This window comes from Botrytis porri (assembly GCF_014898465.1).
Source record: "Botrytis porri strain MUCL 3234 chromosome Unknown BPOR_009, whole genome shotgun sequence".
Lineage (NCBI taxonomy): Eukaryota > Fungi > Ascomycota > Leotiomycetes > Helotiales > Sclerotiniaceae > Botrytis > Botrytis porri.
Genome location: NW_024066083.1, coordinates 1,740,759 through 1,759,540, shown reverse-complemented (window position 1 = coordinate 1,759,540; position 18,782 = coordinate 1,740,759). Strand labels below are relative to the sequence as shown.

Below are 18,782 nucleotides of genomic sequence, written 5' to 3'. Positions count from 1 at the left end.
CTATATACAAAACGGACTGGCACTACACGACGAAGAAATCCAAAACCAAACTCCAAACGCAGATTTATATATTTCTCTCCATATTTCCCATTCACAACCACCTCAAGCAAGTATGATCAAGGACAATACTTAATCAATGCCCACCCATACCGCCTCCATTTACTCCGCCCATATTCATACCCATCATACCCTGACCACCCATTCTCATTTCGAAATCTCCTCCAACAGAATTGCCTCCAAACGCATCATCATTCAAACCGTTCACATTGACCGGAGGCGGACTCATATTAAAAGGCGGGTACCATGCGTTAGGCATTCCATTCTCAAGACCCAGCATATCAAATCCATTTCCCATCCCGCCCAGGCCAACATCTCCCCAATTCAACATTGATCCGTCGCCATTATGATTCGCACCTGGCGTACCGCTATTGTTCAGACTGCCATTCATATTGTTGCCACTCATGACGCCACCATGCAGACCATTGCCATTCATGGCCGAGTGATCCATTGTCGCGTAATCAAATCCTAAAACGTCATTAAGTTGCCGCTGACCTATATTGTGTGGTTGTTGTGATCGTTGCGACTGCATGAGAAGGTCGTGATGATTGACATACTGTGGTGGCGGATAGAGAGCAGCTGGTGACATGATATTTTGGTTATATGGATTTTGAGGTGCTTGTTGAGATGTTATCTGTGGATGCGAGGATGATGGAGTCGATACCTGTATTCCTTGATGTGAAGCTTGCATGTCAAAAGGTATGGCTTGCATGGTATCCAACTGTGGGGGACGTGAAGGCTGTGATGTAGATTGGGTTCTTTTGACCTTTTGCTTTGTCGGCTTGGAATTTGGTTGTTGTTTGGGGGAGGGGGTGGGTAAATCCCTGACGTAATTCGCTACAGTCTTCAAGTCCGACTTTTGCTCGAGAACAGCATCGTCCCCCTTCTCCTTCTTGACGGCCGCAGCAGGATCTTCAAAGTCGGACTGTGATACACCATGTGGAAATTTATCAAACCAATCGCCGTATTGGGGAATGCTTGACCTCGAGTCTTTAGTTGAACCAGCAATAACTTTGTCTGCACATGATTTATAATGGCTTCTGAGAGTTTCGGATAACGAGTGAAACATGCCCCAATGCTTCTTCATCATTGTTATGTATCTCAGAGTAATTGTAATGTGCTTCCTAGAAGACTCTTCCAAAACAGGATTCCCCGAAAAGATACCAAGGACTAAAAGCATACTGGCCGAGAAAGCACAATACCCAACGAAAGGTGCGGTAAGGGACAAAGATTTTCCTTCATCGATAAGTCCAGCGATGCGACCGGCTGCTTCTATCGATTTGGACTCTATTCCAGTTATGAATTCTTTGGGGGCATCGGATCGGGGTCCTTTCCGTTCTAAAATTACCGGATAGTGATTGAGGAATAAAGTAGATTGTTCAATGACAATGTAGAGGAATATGAACTGATTTGCTAGTCCTTCGGATCGATGCGAACTAAGATTTTCAGCATTATATACCATCTCTTTCGGCATAGCTTCTGTAAAATCCTGCAATCTCTTGACTAGGCTAGAGTACTTCGACTCCGGTGACCATATAGGATATGGATCTTTGTCGAAACCACCTTGATTGAAATGAGTGACAATATTAGAATACAGTGCAATTGATCGAATCACATATGCTGCTACACCTAAATTTTGTTTTGGGCTGGCCAATCTTGGACCACTAGGCGTGCTCTGATGTGTAACCTCCCCGTGGAGACTCTCTGTCGATCCTGGAATGTCGAGCAGAAACATGTTCTCCTTCACAGGCAACTGAATCTCGAGAGTTTCTTCTTTGACAAAAGTTGGCCGACCAGTTCCAGAAGATTCGAATCTATCCATGAGGAAGCATGCCCACATTGTTCGTCGTCGGATTTCCCTATCGATGAAGCTGAGTTTCACCGCATTGCCTTTCTCATCAAGCTTCGGCTTTTGAGGGTCGTAGTCAAGATCTTTGTGTAGTTGTAAAGCATATGCCATCCGAATTGCTTGCCCTGCCAATGCCCAACTTCTACCGCCGTGACAAGTGCCAAACTCATGAAATCCCAGAATCAGCAAGCACGTCAAAATTGTTATATTCGGAAAATCGTATCGTTTCAAAACAATATCACGAGCTTCAGAGGCCCACTCTTCCCCTTTTAGAAAGGGCGGCGCTGTAGTCAATTCAACATGATCGGAAAATCGAGCTGCGCAAGCACAGACGGCTAACACTAGGACGGGAGGAAGTGCTTCAGACCTAAGAATTTTGTTAGTATTCAAAATCAGATTATTTGTGTCAAAACTAACTTTAATTTCATCATGAAGCTTGGCTTGTGTAGTAAGTGATACGTCTGGCCATAAATCTTTTCGAAGAATACCTCCGCCAGGTGCTCTTGAAGCTCTCGCGAAGGTAGCTTTTCTTTGCCATCTTTCAGAAGTTTGCTTTCTGCGTCCTCCTGTGCTGATACAACCTTGGATTTCAACACCGTTTTCCCACTCTCTTTTGAAGGCTTAGTTGCCGACTTCGACCAATCATTCGAATCTGGTCCAAATGCTTCTTCTGCGGGTCGCTTTTTTCCGGCAGTAGTTTTAGATGGTAAGGTTCCCGGAATCGGAGGTTTGACATTGGCTCTTGCTAATGTAAGCGTGCCATTTTGTTCTTTTTGTTCTTCCTTTGGCATAGTATTCATGATGCGCGTTTCCATTCGCTTTATCCTCTTGTCAAGCATTGCCATATAATCCGTCCTTGGCGTCGCCTTTTTTGTCGTGACCTTATATACACAAGGAATTTTCGATCTGGTGCAATTTACACATGCGGGCTTCTCTCCTGAACAACGAATCTTTTTTCTTCGGCATGCTGTACAAGCCAGTGGCAATCTTTTTCGCTCTTTACCTGCTTTGGTTTTGAGTTCGGTCCATGCAGGTGCTAACTCTGGTTTGTCCTTTCCTTTCTCTTCACTGCCATCCCCAGAACCTCCTGTATTCATCTTGAGATCATCCACCACAGGGGTATTGCCTTGGTGAAAATTTGCGATCATTCGATTGCTTGTGGGACTTGCTTCATCTGACCCCCCACTAAAGCTAGGATGCCGAGCCGTTGGTCCAGATATGCTGCCATAACCATTTCGATGCATGGGAGGTATAGATGATATGGAATCTCGATGTTCGGTAGAATTCGCAAGATCAAATGGATCTGAAGTACCATCCAACTTCAGCTCACCTGGAGTTACGGTATTCTCCCCGAATACATAGGGAAACTCGTATCCTTCAAGATTAGGCGTTCCTAATACATCAAGCGGCGGGGTATCCTGTGCTAACAGTTGATGAGAGTGATTTGTATTCTGGTAATCAGAGGCATTCTGCGCCTGAAAGTTTTGATGTTGACCCGAGGGCATCATTTCTGTGAATGTCTCCTAAGATCCTATTACTTGCTGTGTAATGCCTGTTTCACAGAACCATATACATTTATTGTTCCAGACCCCTAATCCGCCTAAACACCACCACTTCTAATAGCTTTGTGAACCCTGAGTCTTTGAGTAGCCCTCGAAGTTTTCATGTACTCATGTGTATTTCAATCGCCATAAATCGCAAATTTAGATCTCGGATATTCGGTAGGTTCGGATGACGTCGATATGTGAGTGCTTTGATGAGCAGCTAAGTTTGCAGCTGTGAAACAGTTCGAACTTCGCGACTGAGTGAGATTTGGTGAATTTGGTATGTAGGACTGAGTTGAGCTATGGCTTTCATTTCAAAGATTGAGGAATTGATCTCGAAGCATGCGGATAAGATACTTGCAAGGTAGGGGTTGTAGTCGCACAGGAATTACGAAACTCAACAGGTCTAGTTAGTAGGTATAGAGATTAACGAGACAACTCTTACAAGCCTCATTTTTGATAAAACTTACTATTTTACGAAATTCTAATACTGCTTTGAATTTATTAGATATTTAGTTATTTCTCTCAAACTTTAAAGCTTTCTATTGATTTTTTCAAATTTTATAATTTAAAAGTCTTTAAAGCTTTTAAAGATTCTTATTAATTCTAAATAGATTTAGAATAAAATTCTATAAAAAAAGCTATAGACCTCGATGTTTTTTAAATGATTTGATTTTGTTAGAGTTAGATGAGAGTTATAATATTTTTATTATCTAGAGTTCGTTAAATAAATTTTTAATTACTATAATAATATAATTAATTCGATTAGTAATAAAAATAGGGAAAAGCTTAATTACCTTTTGATGTGTTTTATAATACTTATTACGCCGTTAACCTTCGTAGGTAGGAATTACCTAGATATAATAATAAAGGTATAGAAATCTATATACCTCCTAGTACGAAAACTACTACCCAGTAGGTAAATGAAAGAGAGTAAGTTCAAAAGTACAAGTACTGGGATTACATAGGTGCCGCTTTTAAATGATTTTTGTCCAGGGATTTTAGTATCTAGACCGTGCACAAAAACATTTCCCCTTCTTTGAGCATGAGATGCTGCTTTTATATTTAGTCCCATCTATCAAAAGACATATATTCATCTACAGACTTGAATCTATACCATATATTCTATATCTCCTATATATTCTATCGCAAAGCAAAGGACGCAGTTCAAATGTTTATCTTGGTTCAAATGCTTGAATAGATTTCTTGGTCTGACAGTCTCACAACTTCCGTCACCCCAATCATGAAGCAAAGATGCGGCGTGTACGACTACTATATGTATTGATTCTCTAGAACCGGGGTGTGTGAAGTAATAACTAGGTCATTAACTCAGTTTGCAGGAAGGAGATACCTCGTGGGATGTCGTTCTGCAGGGACTTGAACCATTGCTCTCCAGTAATAATCATGTTCACACACACGCAAACTATCTGCAATGGCATGCTCAGTCTTGATACTCGGCGCACTATGATTATCTGTACGTTTGACCATAAAAGGAAACGACACTATCTTGGAACCTAAGATCCCGGAACACCCACAAGATTGAATTTCGATGATCTGCAAAAAGCAGCCTCCAAGACTCCCAGTGCAGCTGTTTTCCTTGGAATATGGTAACATGCCCCACGTGCAATGGTCCTGAAGTTGGTCTTTTGCCATACTCCAGATACGAACGTCGAGCACAGCTAGACACATTTGACTGTTGTACAGGGTACGAACTCCACAATCGGGGAGGTAATAAGTTGGGGTCCAATGGCAAAAAGTTAACGGCGATTCATCAGTTTAACCCCAAAAGTGTGCTATGAAATAATACTGTGATCGGACTTATATCCCTATCTCAGAAGAAAATCGCGGGGTCGACGCCTAAATACATTCCAATTATCCAATCAAGCGGAATATGCATACTCTGACTTCCGGAAGTCCTTGGTGAGCATTAAATGAATCTCGGAGTATTATACGCAGGGAGCATTTCCTGCCTCTTTAAATTGGGAGAAAGGCTCTGTTCGAACTTCGTGTTGTGTCAAAACTTGTAGCTTTTTATGTCGCTCTGTAGCGGTATTCAAGGTATTTGATGAACACTCAAGTTTTCATTCATCATCGAATTTCCAAGGTTTGATATTTTATTCAATCAAAATGTCTAAAAGTTACATACTCTGTACAATGTGGTGGGGTATGGTCCAGACGGCGGTCAAGCTTATTAGTCGATCGAGTTCAAGTGTTCATGCGGCGATGCTTAAAGGCCAAGAATACGACACTGTTGATTTGATTGGCTGCTCCTGGTAGCTTCTATTCCCTCAATAGTAATATCACGAAAGCCATTGGGTGAGTTCCCATCGGATATTCTCACAGCTCTTGCATCTAGAACTTGGAAAACTGACACTGTAATGTAGTCAATCACAACTCGACTCTACTCAATAAGCCGCGACGGGAAACAAGTCAGATGATGTTAAGCACAACCCAAAGGTTCTTGCATAAATAACTTGGAACTCTTTTAGAATCGGCAACCAGTGCCGGAGCTAAACCCCATATCTGCAAGTCTGAGAACATTTCACACCATCAATGTGATGCAGAGAAGTTAAACTTTTGAAGTTCATAAGCTTTGCCACCAATCCCCATCAAAACCCACGGGGAATCAGCCGCACAACCTTCCATCTCAAACAGGTATACAGAGTAGGTATCAAGCCAGGATAATCATCTGAGCAACACAATGGTTGCTATTTGGGAGTCGAGACTCACGAGTCACGCAAATACCGAAACACACCCGGCATCAAGATCAAGGCTGATGGGACGGATGTGGTGCCAAGATGCTGGAGGACTGCATTGAAAACCATCTATCCCCTCAGGTGCCAACTCCGGCCGGCTTCGCAGGTACCAGATTCTGGGAGATTGGAGCAACAGTTCTATTCAAAGTATAAATTATATATAGTATAAGTTATACTTAATACTTAATACTAAATACTAAATACTAAATTCACACAAACGTTTATACAACTGTCAAAGTTTATAGTTTGAAATTACAATTTATCCGATATGACATCCAATATTGCAAAAAGTATATACACTCGACGCCCCAGATTTTTCCTTCTGCTGGAGACAAAACAGGGACTCGAATACTTTCGCCTCGCGCACATCTGCAGATCAATCTTCTTCCCTTGCCCAACATCAACTCTCCCCAGCAAAACCCATTATCATATTCCTAGAATTACTCGATCCCCACGGAGAATATCGCGATATCCGTACTCGAGTAGCTTGCAATCAACAGTCAAACCCCCAGCTTCAGCGTCACTCATGCATTCCTTATGATAACAACTTCTAGCTTGTGAAAGTTCATGAAGTTCAATGGCGGAATTATCCCGCAAGAGATAAATAGGAGAATGCTGAAATCAAAGTTTTCACATATACATACCTAGGTAGGTACTGAAGCTCATAGATATCCCTTGGGAAAAAGCTTAGCTGCTGCTGTAACTGTACATCGTAATTACGATGTCCAAAATCCAAATGTCTTATCGATTCTTATCGTCTCCCTAGCGTAACCTCGGTTTCCCGGGTTCTCCGCTTGTGCTTATCCGAGAGTACAAAATGTATGTTGGTCTGGACTGATAGATTTATCAAATATCATTCATTGTATCACGTCAATTCCTACTGCTTCTGAGATATACTTTCGCGTTTTTGCTTGTAGAGTATAGGTATATGCGATTATTTGAGTAATAGAGCGAAGACTGTTGAAATTCCTACGCAAAAAGAAAGATGTCTATTTACGATACTGAACTAAAGGACTTTGGGTCTCTGTTTTCTCTAAAGGGGAAGATTGCAGTTGTTACGGGGGGCTCGAGAGGATTGGGGTTACATGCTGCTTCTGCGTGAGTAATTCTATTTCATCTATTGCGAAGAAAAGATTTCCATGCAGGAGGAAATTCATTGACACTCGACATTATCATTTCTGCTACACCCTTCCAACCACTAACTCCCGCTCCCTCCTAGTTTCCTCCAAGCCGGCTGCTCCCTCGTCTACATCACATCCCGTAAAGCTTCCGCCTGCGAAGCCGCCGTCTCAACTCTCAATTCCCTTCCCAATCTCTCTCCAGGTGCAAAAGCCATTTCCGTCCCTGCAGACATATCAACTATTGAAGGGATCCAGCATCTGGTATCCGAAGTATCCAAAACCACAGATCATATCGACATCCTATTTGCAAATGCGGGAGCCACGTGGGGAGAAAAATTCGATACCCATCCCGATGATGCGTTTGCGAAGGTGATGAATTTAAACGTCAAGAGTGTTTTTGGGACAGTGAGATTGTACGTGCCCATTCCTCTCTTTTCCCCAAGCCCCCCTCAATATAAATCGAATCAATCCGCTAACAAACCCCCAGATTCGCACCCCTCCTTCAAGCGCGCGCCAACGCCTCGGAGCCCTCCCGTGTAATTGTAACCGCCTCCGTCGCCGGCCTCGCGGTCGCTCTCCCAGGTCCCAATTCCGCAATTGGGTATTCCGCTTCTAAAGCTGCGGCCATCCATCTCACCAAAAATCTCGCCGTCGAACTCGGTCCCCGTCATATTCTGTGCAATGCCATTTCTCCCGGCTTCTTTCCATCGAAAATGGCCAATGCGCTTATCGAGTCTAAAGGGGGAGTTGCGGGGCTGGCGAAAGCAGTGCCGGATGGGAGGTTGGGGAAACCGGAGGATATTGCTGGGGCGGTAGTATTCTTAGCTAGTAGGGCAGGGAGTCATGTGAATGGGGCAAATATAGTGGTTGATGGAGGGGAGGTGTTAAGTAGAGGTGAAGCAGTTGGTGAGGATACGGAGAAAGCGAAACTTTAGGTTGGAAGCTTCGGATTTGTGGTTTGCAAATCATAACTCGCGTTTAGAGCACGGGGACATACCTTGTGGTGTTAGGTAGATGCAGTATATTTATAAGTATATAGCGGTTGAATAGAAAAGTAGGCGTTTCATTTCAAGTAGAATATAAAGTTGCATAGAGAAATAAATTACGAGTGATCATACCGAGATACCAAACAAAACCCGACATCTAATGGCTACCAACTGTCATGTCTTGCTCAAAATGGGTGTTCGATTCATGAAAATCATACCAAAGAAGATACTCCGTTATAAAATAAAATAAAATAAAATAAAGAAAGACTTGGCCCAGTATTGAAATGAAAAGTGAAACATGTGTATGTAATGGATCTACATATGTAAAATAGTGAGGCCCGATGTTCCAATATGTAAAAATGTTGAAAGAAACTTGACGTCTTCAAATAGTGATAGCAGATTTGTAATAAATCGATGTCGTGCATCAGAAAAGACAAGAAGGAAAAAGGAGGGCAAGCTGCTGGTGGCTCTGGAGAGCGGAAGGATGAGAAGTGTTGATGTTGATGTTGTCAAGAATGGAATATTGTTGAAATAGACGGTTCTTGCTTTACACTCTCAAACAGCTTGGAGAACAGGACTTGGTGATGGTATGAGATAGAGCTATTAGCTTGCTCTCGACGAGGTAGGTCGTGATCTCGCAGTGTATCGTATGGATGGAAGCTGTGAATCGATATGTGAATTGTTCATCTGATATCAGGTCGGTCTTTCCATGCCCCGAGTTGAATATTTGGCGCTTTCTAAAGCTTTGACGACGGCTCTGGCTCACAGGTAATCTGGACTCTAACATCAGTATCCAAGAAAACATCTAATCTCCTTATCTCGTCCGCATCCTCTTCTCTCTTCTCCGTTACAACTCGATTGATAGCACCATCGTCCCATGCAATACCATGCCAAAGCAATACTCCCAAATCTCTCGCAAGTCTAACGGTTCTCATCAACTCGTTTTGTTTCAGCTCGGGGATCAGAGTGACGAGTTCGGTCCAGAAAACCTCTCGCAGATATGTCGCATCGGGATGGTAATGAAAACCTGTAGGTGTAATTTCGCCGAGCATCTCTTCAAGTCCATAGAAACAGGTTCCAAATGGTAAAGGTTCGGCTTCTGCCCAATCAACAAGTCCAGTGAGGTGGCGCGTAAGGGGGTTGATCATGATATTGCTTGGAATTATGTCGCCGTGGGTTAGTACCCATGGCATAGATTCAATGAATCGGATATCTTTGCGAATTCTTTTAGCTAATGGCTGGAATCGGATTGGTAGATCCTTGCATAGTAATTCAAGACGAGATAGTAATGATGATCCTACAACACCAAGCGGAAGAGCTATACACTCTTTTCGATGCCAACCTATTGCTAGAAATGCGGCGAAGTCTTTACATAGAATTGCTCGAGTTTCGGTATCCATAGCTAGGGATGTGTTGCTTGCTCGGAAGTCTCTAAATGAGAGACCAGGTAATCGATTCATCGAATATACCAACAATCCTGATTTCGAGAGACTGGTAACATAAGTGATTCGAGGGCAAAACTTCCCGTATATCTCTCGTGCAGCATGAGTTGTCATGAGATTCAATCGATATTTATCAGGTCGAAATTGAATAACGATATCGTCTCCCACCAAAAAAGTCAGCGAGCAATATCCTTGACATGCAGGCTCCTCGATATTCTTTCCTGGGAAAGCATTCCTAACGAATTCATAACAAGTAAGTTGATCTCCTTGATCGAGTCCGTTGCGAATGTAGAAATTATCAACCAGAGTTGAAAGATCTGACGTCTGCTTGACAGACATATTGGATGTGCATGATGATACTTCATATATGCATCCATGATTGTTTGTCTTATCAAATTGTAGCACCAGAGTTGTGTTCTGTTCTGTCAAACTCCAAGAAAGCGGCACGGCTAAGCACATGAACCCCGCCTTCATCACTTTGTCTGGTGACTTGCAGTGAGATAAGACAGACATGAAAGGGTTTTGTGCCACGAAACTCACATTTCTCCCAATCACTTGAAAGAGCATGGTAACATATTCTTCAGAAAGTGACACCAATTTGATCGATCCCCTTGAGTCGAACCTGTAAATCATTTCCGATATGTACAGAATCCGAGGTGAGGAGCTGAGAAGTGATTAACATTGATGCCTCCACTAGAGAGAGATACTTGTACAGATAATCTGCAGAAGTTACAAACGGGAACTAATGATTACTAACTAGTACGAAGCAATCCACATCATACCATAATCTCACCACATACACATACATACACACACACACATATACACCTCGAGTACACCAGTGACCACTTTCTCTCGACAGATTCTTCTCATATGAAAAATGCATCTCGAGTCGAAATATCTACATAATGATATTCATCGCATCAACGCCAAGTGGTTGAGAAATAACTCTTGATCATATCAAGGCACAACGGTGAAGAAAAGAGTCTCAACGCACTGTTCATGTAAAGCCACCTCGGGTCCACAACATACAAAATGGAGTTGTTTTATACCATTCATCCAATGAAATATCCTCTGACATGGCAAAATTCATTAAGCTGGCTTGACGAATCAAATTCCTCAAATTTTCACAGAATTCTCCATTAATCCTTGAATGAAATCATTTGTAAGGCTGGCTGGGCTGGCACGGTGAGATTGGCAGATGTTATTTCATCCATAGAAAGAGGCGGAAGAAAGAGACCAGCACATAAGAAATTTGATCAACCACCTCCTAGGTAATCAACCTCAACACCACCTTGATCAACCTAAAATTCATCCAAAACAGCAAAATTGGTATTTCTTAAATACCCCATCCATTACGAGCTACACCCTTCATCAAAATGATGTCGGAGGCTTGAGAATAACGGCAAATCGGTGCTGAAAGGAGAGCCATATTTGTGATGAGTGTCACTGCAACGTTCTCGAGAGATGGCTGAAAATAAGTTGTGATACATTCTGTTGCATCAAGCGAATACTGATCGAGAAATCAATACATACACGGGCGAGGGAGAAAAATAGAAAAGAAAGGGAGAGAGGCTTGCTCCCTCTACATTTTGTATAAATTATTTGTTTTTCACTCCTCACATCTAGCTTCTAGGGACTCAAGAGTTTGGTACGAAGTGATTCTTCATTACGCCTTTGAGATTCAATTTGGAACGCGCATCAGATCACCCATTCCTTGATATCATTGATACCCATTCTCTACTATCGATATATATATATATACCCTTTGAAGAATATCGGTATGAATTCAATCTTTTTCTATTATACGTCCTCCTGGTTTCATATCACTAAACGGTCCTTCAGTCCTACCGAGAATATTACAGTCTCTTCACCGTTATCACGTCACACGAAACAACATGGATGATCTTGAAGGTCAAAAGCATATTCACCCTAAACGTCTAGTTCTATGCTGTGATGGAACGTGGATGGATAGGTAAGTTCTCATATTCCTCTCGTTCAAGTCATATGATCAAAATTGCTGACTATCAATATCAGTGATGATGGATTCACCAAACCGACACTGATCCCCTACAAGCCAACCGGTACATTACAGGTGAGTTACACACGTCTTACTCTCTTTCATCAAATTTGAGGTTGGGATTATCTGGTTTGAACGTTATCGTATCATAACCCCCTTCACCGCCATCTCCACTTTCTAGCCAATCATGCAACGCTCATCCACTAATTTTACCCCTTCATAGACTCCAAGTAACGTGACCCGTCTATCAAGATGTCTTCGAAGATATGCTCCAGATGGAACTCATCAGATCATTTACTATCATTCTGGTGTTGGTACCGGCAGTAGTATGTTGGATACCCTCAGTGGAGGTATGCTTGGCACTGGTATTTCTGAGGTAAGAATTATTCTACATAATGTCAAACTGCGTGCTGACCTATGACAAGAACATTCGTGAAGTTTACAGTTTCATTGCCGCAAATTATACTCCCGGTGATGAAATAATTCTTGTTGGTTTCTCCCGCGGAGCATTCACTGCTAGAAGTGTTGCAGGAATGATCTCTGACATTGGACTACTCACTCGATATGGCATGTCAAACTTCTATGCTATATTCAAAGACCAGGAAAACTTCAGAAATGACAGTTACAAAGATATCTTTCCGGATATCCCTTTTTCAAACAAACCAAAGGATGGCGAGGAGTACAAGAAGAGATTGGTGGAACAAAATTTGACCCGGGTTCATGATCCGAATGGATCTAGAATCAGAGTTCATGCGGTTGCTGTGTGGGATACTGTGGGATCTTTGGGTATTCCAAATATTGCTCTTCTTGCAAAACTTGGACTTCCACATTCCACTAAAGAGTACAAGTTTCACGACACGAATCTTTCCGGCTACATTAGACATGCTTTCCAAGCTTTGGCACTCGACGAACATCGAAGACCGTTTAGTCCCGCTGTTTGGGAGATTAGAGATTTCGAAGATGAGCCCACTGATTTGCGACAAGTCTGGTTCCCTGGAAGTCATGCCAATGTTGGAGGGGGTTACGATGATCAGGAAATTGCAAACATCACTTTGGCCTGGATGATGGATCAGCTTGCTTCCATTGGGGTTTCTTTTCATGACGATGCCATTGACATAATATTTCAAAAGAGTGTTCACTATTATGAAACTTTACCACCTCCTTCCACATCTATCTTTAGGTTTTCGAAGCCAATTAATGAATGGGCAACGCCTGCCGTTTATGAGAAACATCATCCAGTTCGTCCGTGGGCTCTTGGGAAGATTTATAACTCAGATACTGGAATTGTAAGTACATGTTATTGATCACGTTCGAACATCATTTATCTTTCCGCCGGAGAGCAGACAAACTAACATTTACCAGTGGACCCTCGCAGGTAAAGAGACTAGAACTCCTGGTCTTTACCATCGTTTAGACCCGAATACCGGTGCTCCGACTGGAATACCAATGACACATACTAATGAACGTATCCATTCAAGTGTAAGAATCCGGCTTGATCTCGGGGGACTTGGTGAAGAGGATATGACAAAGTATAAGTGTCCAGCACTTTTAAAGAAAGGACCATGGCGCTTGGATCAAATTCGAATTAAAGTCACTGATCCTATTCCACCAACAGCCACATGGGGTCCAACAGCTCCAGCAGCATTAGACGATGAACGAACCAGCGACCTGAGATGGGTATGGGAATATGATGGACCGGAAAAGAATGCACCCGTCATTCAAACTATGATTGAAGAAAATCTCGGCCCATATGAGAGAAAATTACTCCTATTGAATAAAGGTAAGGGAATGTTTCACAAGGTTATTGATGAGGCGAATGCAGATGATCGTAGGGCTATAATCTCAGCAGAAATTGATGCAAGACGTGAAAGTGATGCGTAAAGTACTATTCATAAGCGTTTGATTTATTGGGGGCTAGTTTCCGTCTGATGATCTACTTTGATGTTTGTATTGAGGGGATGCGTTGAAGTTTACTTCTCATTTTCAGAGGTTGCTTTCTTTCAAACATCAATAATCGCCAACGTTCCGCTGTTTTTATTTTCATGAAAAAAGGGGGGGGGGGGGGTGATACCAAAGCATTAATGGCTGAGCGCTCAAGAAGAGCATTTTTATTATCTGAAGTTTTAATAGTTTTATCACATCACGTCACATATCAGAACCATCTTTAGATGAAATGATGATGTAATGAAGAGATGACATCTCTAAACTTCCAACTTATTAGTAGAACAATTTGCTGATTATCTAATTTCCATGAACATAGGCCGGGTTAAATATCAAGAATCAGTCATGCATCGACGACGCAAAAAGAAAAAGAGAAGATCCCATCGAACATCTAGAGCAGGGACGGAAAAGGGTCATATCACAGCCGATGATTTATTATTAGGAGAGACGGCTGTTAATGGAGATTTTGGAAGAAGAAGAAATAGAACGGGAAGAGATGAGGTGGTTAGTTATGGGAGTGGGCCGGTCATTATTGGGGAGGAATTGGAACCAGATGAAAAACTGGATAAGTTGCATGGGTTCTCGAGTTATAATGGAGAAAGAAGGAAGTCTCGACAACCGGGGGTTTATGGCCAGGGATTTGGGGAGAGATTGGGAGAATTACCGGTTAGAAGTCGCACGAGGGTTACGGCTGATCCGAGGGATTCGGAATTAGAGAAGGATATGAGGGAGATGGACGAGAGGAGAGCGGGGATTAGTGGGAATACGACAAATGCGACGAATTCGAGAATTAGAATTGTTCCGGTTGGAGACGAGGAAAATGATAAGCAAGATAAGCCTAGACGATCTCGAGTCGAAATCCAACCTCAGGAACAGGATGAAATTGTCGTATTTGAAGAACACGATAGTCCGGACGAACGCGCGAATCGGAGATCTAGAGTCGGCGCTCGCGATCGTGCTAGAAGTACGGCGAGAACAATCGATACATGGGAAAGAAGTGAAGTAGGCGAAAGTACGATTTTCACACCCACGCCTAGAAATAGATCTCGAGGACGAAGTGGACTCGGAGAAAGAGAATTGAAGAGTCCGGGCGTGAGTGTCAGGGAAAGGGATCTGAGTGTTCCGAGAAGTGTGGATAGTTGGGAACGAAGCGATATTGAAAGTACGGTTTTGACCCAGAGAGAGAGAGAGAAAAGTAGGACGCCAAAATCGAGGGGGGCGAGAGCGAGGAGTGCGGCGAGGACGATTGACACGTGGGAGAGGAGTGAGGTGGGAGCGAGCACGGTTATGAGTGGGGGGAGGACACCAGGGACAAGAAGTGGGGTTAGTGCGAGGGCTAGGGAGAGGAGTAGAGTGGATAGAGAGAGGGAAAGGGAAAGAGAGAGGGTTGAGAAGGAAAGAGAGAGGGAGAGGGATAGTGGGTATGAAGGGGAGGGGGAGAGATGGCATGGGAGGGGATACAATTATGATGAGAGAAAACGTGGACATAGTCCCGTACCGAGTAGACTTGGGGAAAGTAGGAGGGATCGGCAGAGGTGGAGTGAAAGAGGGAGTGGAATGAGTACTGGAGCCAAGAGTCAAGGGTTGTGATTGAGTTGGAAAAGACCCGGAAGCATGAATGATGAGATGAAAAGGAGGAAAAATGACGCGATGAAAAAGATCGGAAGATCAGAAAAGAGATGATTTGATGATTGGGTGGTACTAGATTGGATACGTATTTGCTTTTTTGTTTTTGGATTTTGAATTTTTGAAATTTGGGAGTTTTGACGCTTGCTTGTATATTCCCCACGCAGAAAATGAGTTGAAGATTAATGGTTTATGGTTTATGGTTATGAAATTGCTTGTGGATGAGATATGGAAATGACAATGCAATGAGAAAAATTCATATATGAAGATATGAAGAGATGTGGATTTAAATATAAGGGATGAGGGATGATGAATGATGAATGATGCATGATGGAACGATGAATGAGGAATGATGCATGAGATAAGTGGTTGGATATGTGTTTGGATATAAATATACATGCATATGCGATGCGATGGATTAGTAGATAGATGAATCTATACTCTTTGTTATACTCTTTGTAATCAGATTCTTGTTTGTGTTTGAATGGTTGTTTTGATTTGGTGTTCTGTTTTGAGGGTGGTTGGGTTGGCTGGTTGTGAGACGCGATTGTGAGACGCGATGAGATGAGACAGGAGGAGAAGGATAGGGAGAAAGAATATGAGATGATCTACAAAATGCGAGAAAATTACCATGCTCAGGTTTTTGTTTCCCAAAAGGGGTTTTTGTACTATAAGGAATTAGGATTATATGTTTTTTATATTGGATTTTATGGAGTTTTTTTTTTGTATATATCTAGTTCTATTTGTCGTATTAGTACTGTGCGATCAATAAAACGCATTATTGCTAGAGGAAGTGGGGGGGCCTTTCTTGATAGATGAAGGGAGATGATAGTGTAAGGTAAGAGGGGGGAGAGGAAAGGGGAATAGGATTCTGATGAAAGGCTTAAAAAAATATGTGTGGCTGTAGATATCGGTATTTGATGGGTATATGTTGATGTGATCTTATGTGTTGTATTGGAGCTGTGGAATCAATGGGGGTCTTTAATACAATGGGATAGGCGTTTGGGGGAGGGGGTGGGCGAAGCCTTTTCTTTATAGTGTGTAGGAAGGGGAAAGAGAGGGAAAGGGAGGAAAAGGAAGATGGTAGGTTTAAAATAATATGCGCGGCACATTGTTGTATGTAGTTGGAAGTTGAATGCTCGATGGAAACAAATTGTGCGTTAGATTGTCTATATGGGACTCGATAACTTGGTACATATCATTAAATAAAACTGTGAGTTGATAACCAGGGAAAAGGGGAAGGTTTTATAGACAATCACCAGCTCTACTTTGTATTGGCTATCTTCCTTGATTCCAAGTATCAGGAGATCGTATGGATATGCATTGGATTTTGATTTCCAAGGTAAGTAGGTAACTAAGCCCATAAGCTCGATATAAGGCCCCTGGATCAATTTTATGGTTTAATGCTATCAATTCTGTGTACTTATGTTGTATATGATCTAGAAGGTTATCTATCCATCTTATCATCTGTCTACCTGGCTCTTTCTTAACTCTTGCTCATCTATTCATAATATCTTACTCTACAACGCAAGTAGAAGAGATCTATACCCAACCTCCCGGTGTTGATTCTATTCCTTCTTCATCCTCTTCCCGGATTATGGGCGGGATGCCATGTTCATGCTTTCCTTCTTGCATACCATTATCACGTGGCTGCGCATATTCATGATTCGTACTTCGTCCCTCCTCAATCTTCCTTGCCACCCAAAAACTAGCTGAATATGTATTTTGTAGCATGGAATCTGGGTCTTGAATATAAGGCGCTCTTAAATCAGTCGAGGAAGTAAGGACCTCGAATCCCAATTTAGGAAGCAGAAGCAGTACTTCTGAATTTGTAAGTTCGATGCTTCCAGGATCGGCGATACCATGATCTTGAATCTGATCGCTGGTTTTTTTTGAAGATGGAGCGGCAGAGGAACCAGGAGGATTGTTTTCGAAATGCCAGAGGAGTGGTCCCATGTTTATGAGTATACCGCCGGGTTTGAGACAATTGCGAATAGCTTCAAGATAGCGAATGATATTTGGAGCTGTATCGAGGAAGAAAACAGAGGCTACTGCATCGAAGGATTCGGCACGTTCTTCGTCGCCATATAAGAGGAGGAAATCGGAGGCACTCATGGTCATTTCTCCTGCTTGTGGGTTGGAATTTAAGGCATCTCCTGGGTGGACATTTGGAATTTTGACGGATCGGAGATGATTGCTTCGAGTTTTATGATTGGAAAACGAATGAACCCAAGGGAAAATAGTATGGTTCTCCTTTTTGGGACAAAAATTGAGAATGTAGGCACTAGCAAGAAGTTGATGATAACTAATTTCATTGCCTTCAACGTCGAAGCCTTGCATACAGAGATCAAATACTAGACGTCCAAGACCTGCACCCGGAACTAGAACGCGCATATTGCGTTTAAGGGGAGAGGATCTAGCTTTTTCATCTTGGAGGGCGCGAATTACAGGGCGGTAGGATGCTTCGCGTTCGACGGCTCCTTCAGCGGACCAGTCTCGATACATTTGCCGGAGGGTACTTCGGGCTTTTTCGAGATCACCTGAGGTGGCTGTGCCTCGGAAATCATCAGGAGATTTGGTGGAAGGGTTAAAGTTTGAGGAGGGATAGGGAAGGTTGAAGGATGGTAGAGCCGCTGATAAGATCGCTTCTGAGAGTTCGGCATTTTGACCTATGGCGTCGTCGACGGCTATTAAGGTGTCCAGATAGTTAATGGGTGGTGATGCGAGAAGTTCCCAGTGAGCTCGAGGTAAGGCATAGAAGGCTTGCCTTCGTAGATGAGTGGTGTTGTAGTGAGCGGTCTTTTGGTAGTGGCTAGCGTGTTTGTTAATAAGAGTACATGTATTATGTGGTAATAAGAAGAGACATATGTGTATATCAATGAGCATTCATATGTCATAATCCCTTGGCTCTCGTGTTCACCGAGCACGTACAGGTCCCCCCTAACATGACACAGATAGAACTCGCTTGATAGTCCCATGAATCAGGTGGTGCTACGATTCTAGCCGGATCTCTCCTTCTTATCGGACTCAAAGATGCCGTCATCAAATAAAACTATCCTTACTAGAAAGAATCCAAGGCTTGATGAAGAACTCTCTTCTCATCAGGATCATTTTGAGTTTCCTCGTTGCCCTCCCAAGCATTATTAGAATCGGCCATGTCGTATATTTAATCTCTTCATAAACCTTAGATAATTCCTTCCATCAAGAGGATGAAGTTCAGGGATACTAAAGAATTTGGAACTTCATCAAGTGAATACAAGGAAGGTACGGCGTACAGTATTATTCACTGCTTAGGTAGTAGGCACATGGAAACTCCAGCTATTCAAGTTCACGCTCCTCATGGTACAAGTGGGGGTGAAGCTTTCAAAGTGAGTGAACCTAAAATAAATAAATAATTCGCTTATGCACGATAATCCAGTAGACCAATTTATGATCGCGCC

At 42.6% G+C, this 18,782-nt stretch overlaps 5 protein-coding genes across 5 annotated transcripts; 2 read left to right on the top strand and 3 right to left on the bottom strand.

The window, feature by feature from the left end:
* Positions 1-133: 133 nt before the first annotated feature.
* On the bottom strand, positions 134-3,414 carry EAF01_007323 (uncharacterized protein; the record flags this gene model as incomplete). The annotated part of the gene is made up of 2 exons (XM_038915578.1): positions 134-2,273; positions 2,324-3,414. The coding sequence occupies 2 exons, from the start codon at positions 3,412-3,414 to the stop codon at positions 134-136; spliced, it is 3,231 nt and encodes a 1,076-aa protein (XP_038769216.1).
* A 3,777-nt stretch (positions 3,415-7,191) lies between these two features.
* On the top strand, positions 7,192-8,262 carry EAF01_007322 (uncharacterized protein; the record flags this gene model as incomplete). Its single annotated transcript, XM_038915577.1, has 3 exons — positions 7,192-7,304; positions 7,426-7,740; positions 7,815-8,262. The coding sequence occupies 3 exons, from the start codon at positions 7,192-7,194 to the stop codon at positions 8,260-8,262; spliced, it is 876 nt and encodes a 291-aa protein (XP_038769215.1).
* A 788-nt stretch (positions 8,263-9,050) lies between these two features.
* On the bottom strand, positions 9,051-10,094 carry EAF01_007321 (uncharacterized protein; the record flags this gene model as incomplete). The annotated part of the gene is made up of 1 exon (XM_038915576.1): positions 9,051-10,094. One exon carries the CDS (start codon positions 10,092-10,094, stop codon positions 9,051-9,053), a length of 1,044 nt encoding a protein of 347 aa, XP_038769214.1.
* A 1,559-nt stretch (positions 10,095-11,653) lies between these two features.
* Positions 11,654-15,306, top strand: EAF01_007320 (uncharacterized protein; the record flags this gene model as incomplete). The annotated part of the gene is made up of 6 exons (XM_038915575.1): positions 11,654-11,730; positions 11,793-11,850; positions 11,999-12,151; positions 12,201-13,061; positions 13,138-13,555; positions 14,036-15,306. The coding sequence occupies 6 exons, from the start codon at positions 11,654-11,656 to the stop codon at positions 15,304-15,306; spliced, it is 2,838 nt and encodes a 945-aa protein (XP_038769213.1).
* Positions 15,307-16,884: 1,578 nt separating this feature from the next.
* EAF01_007319 (uncharacterized protein) lies at positions 16,885-18,499 on the bottom strand (the record flags this gene model as incomplete). The annotated part of the gene is made up of 2 exons (XM_038915574.1): positions 16,885-18,154; positions 18,405-18,499. 2 exons carry the CDS (start codon positions 18,497-18,499, stop codon positions 16,885-16,887), a joined length of 1,365 nt encoding a protein of 454 aa, XP_038769212.1.
* Between the last annotated feature and the right edge of the window lie 283 nt (positions 18,500-18,782).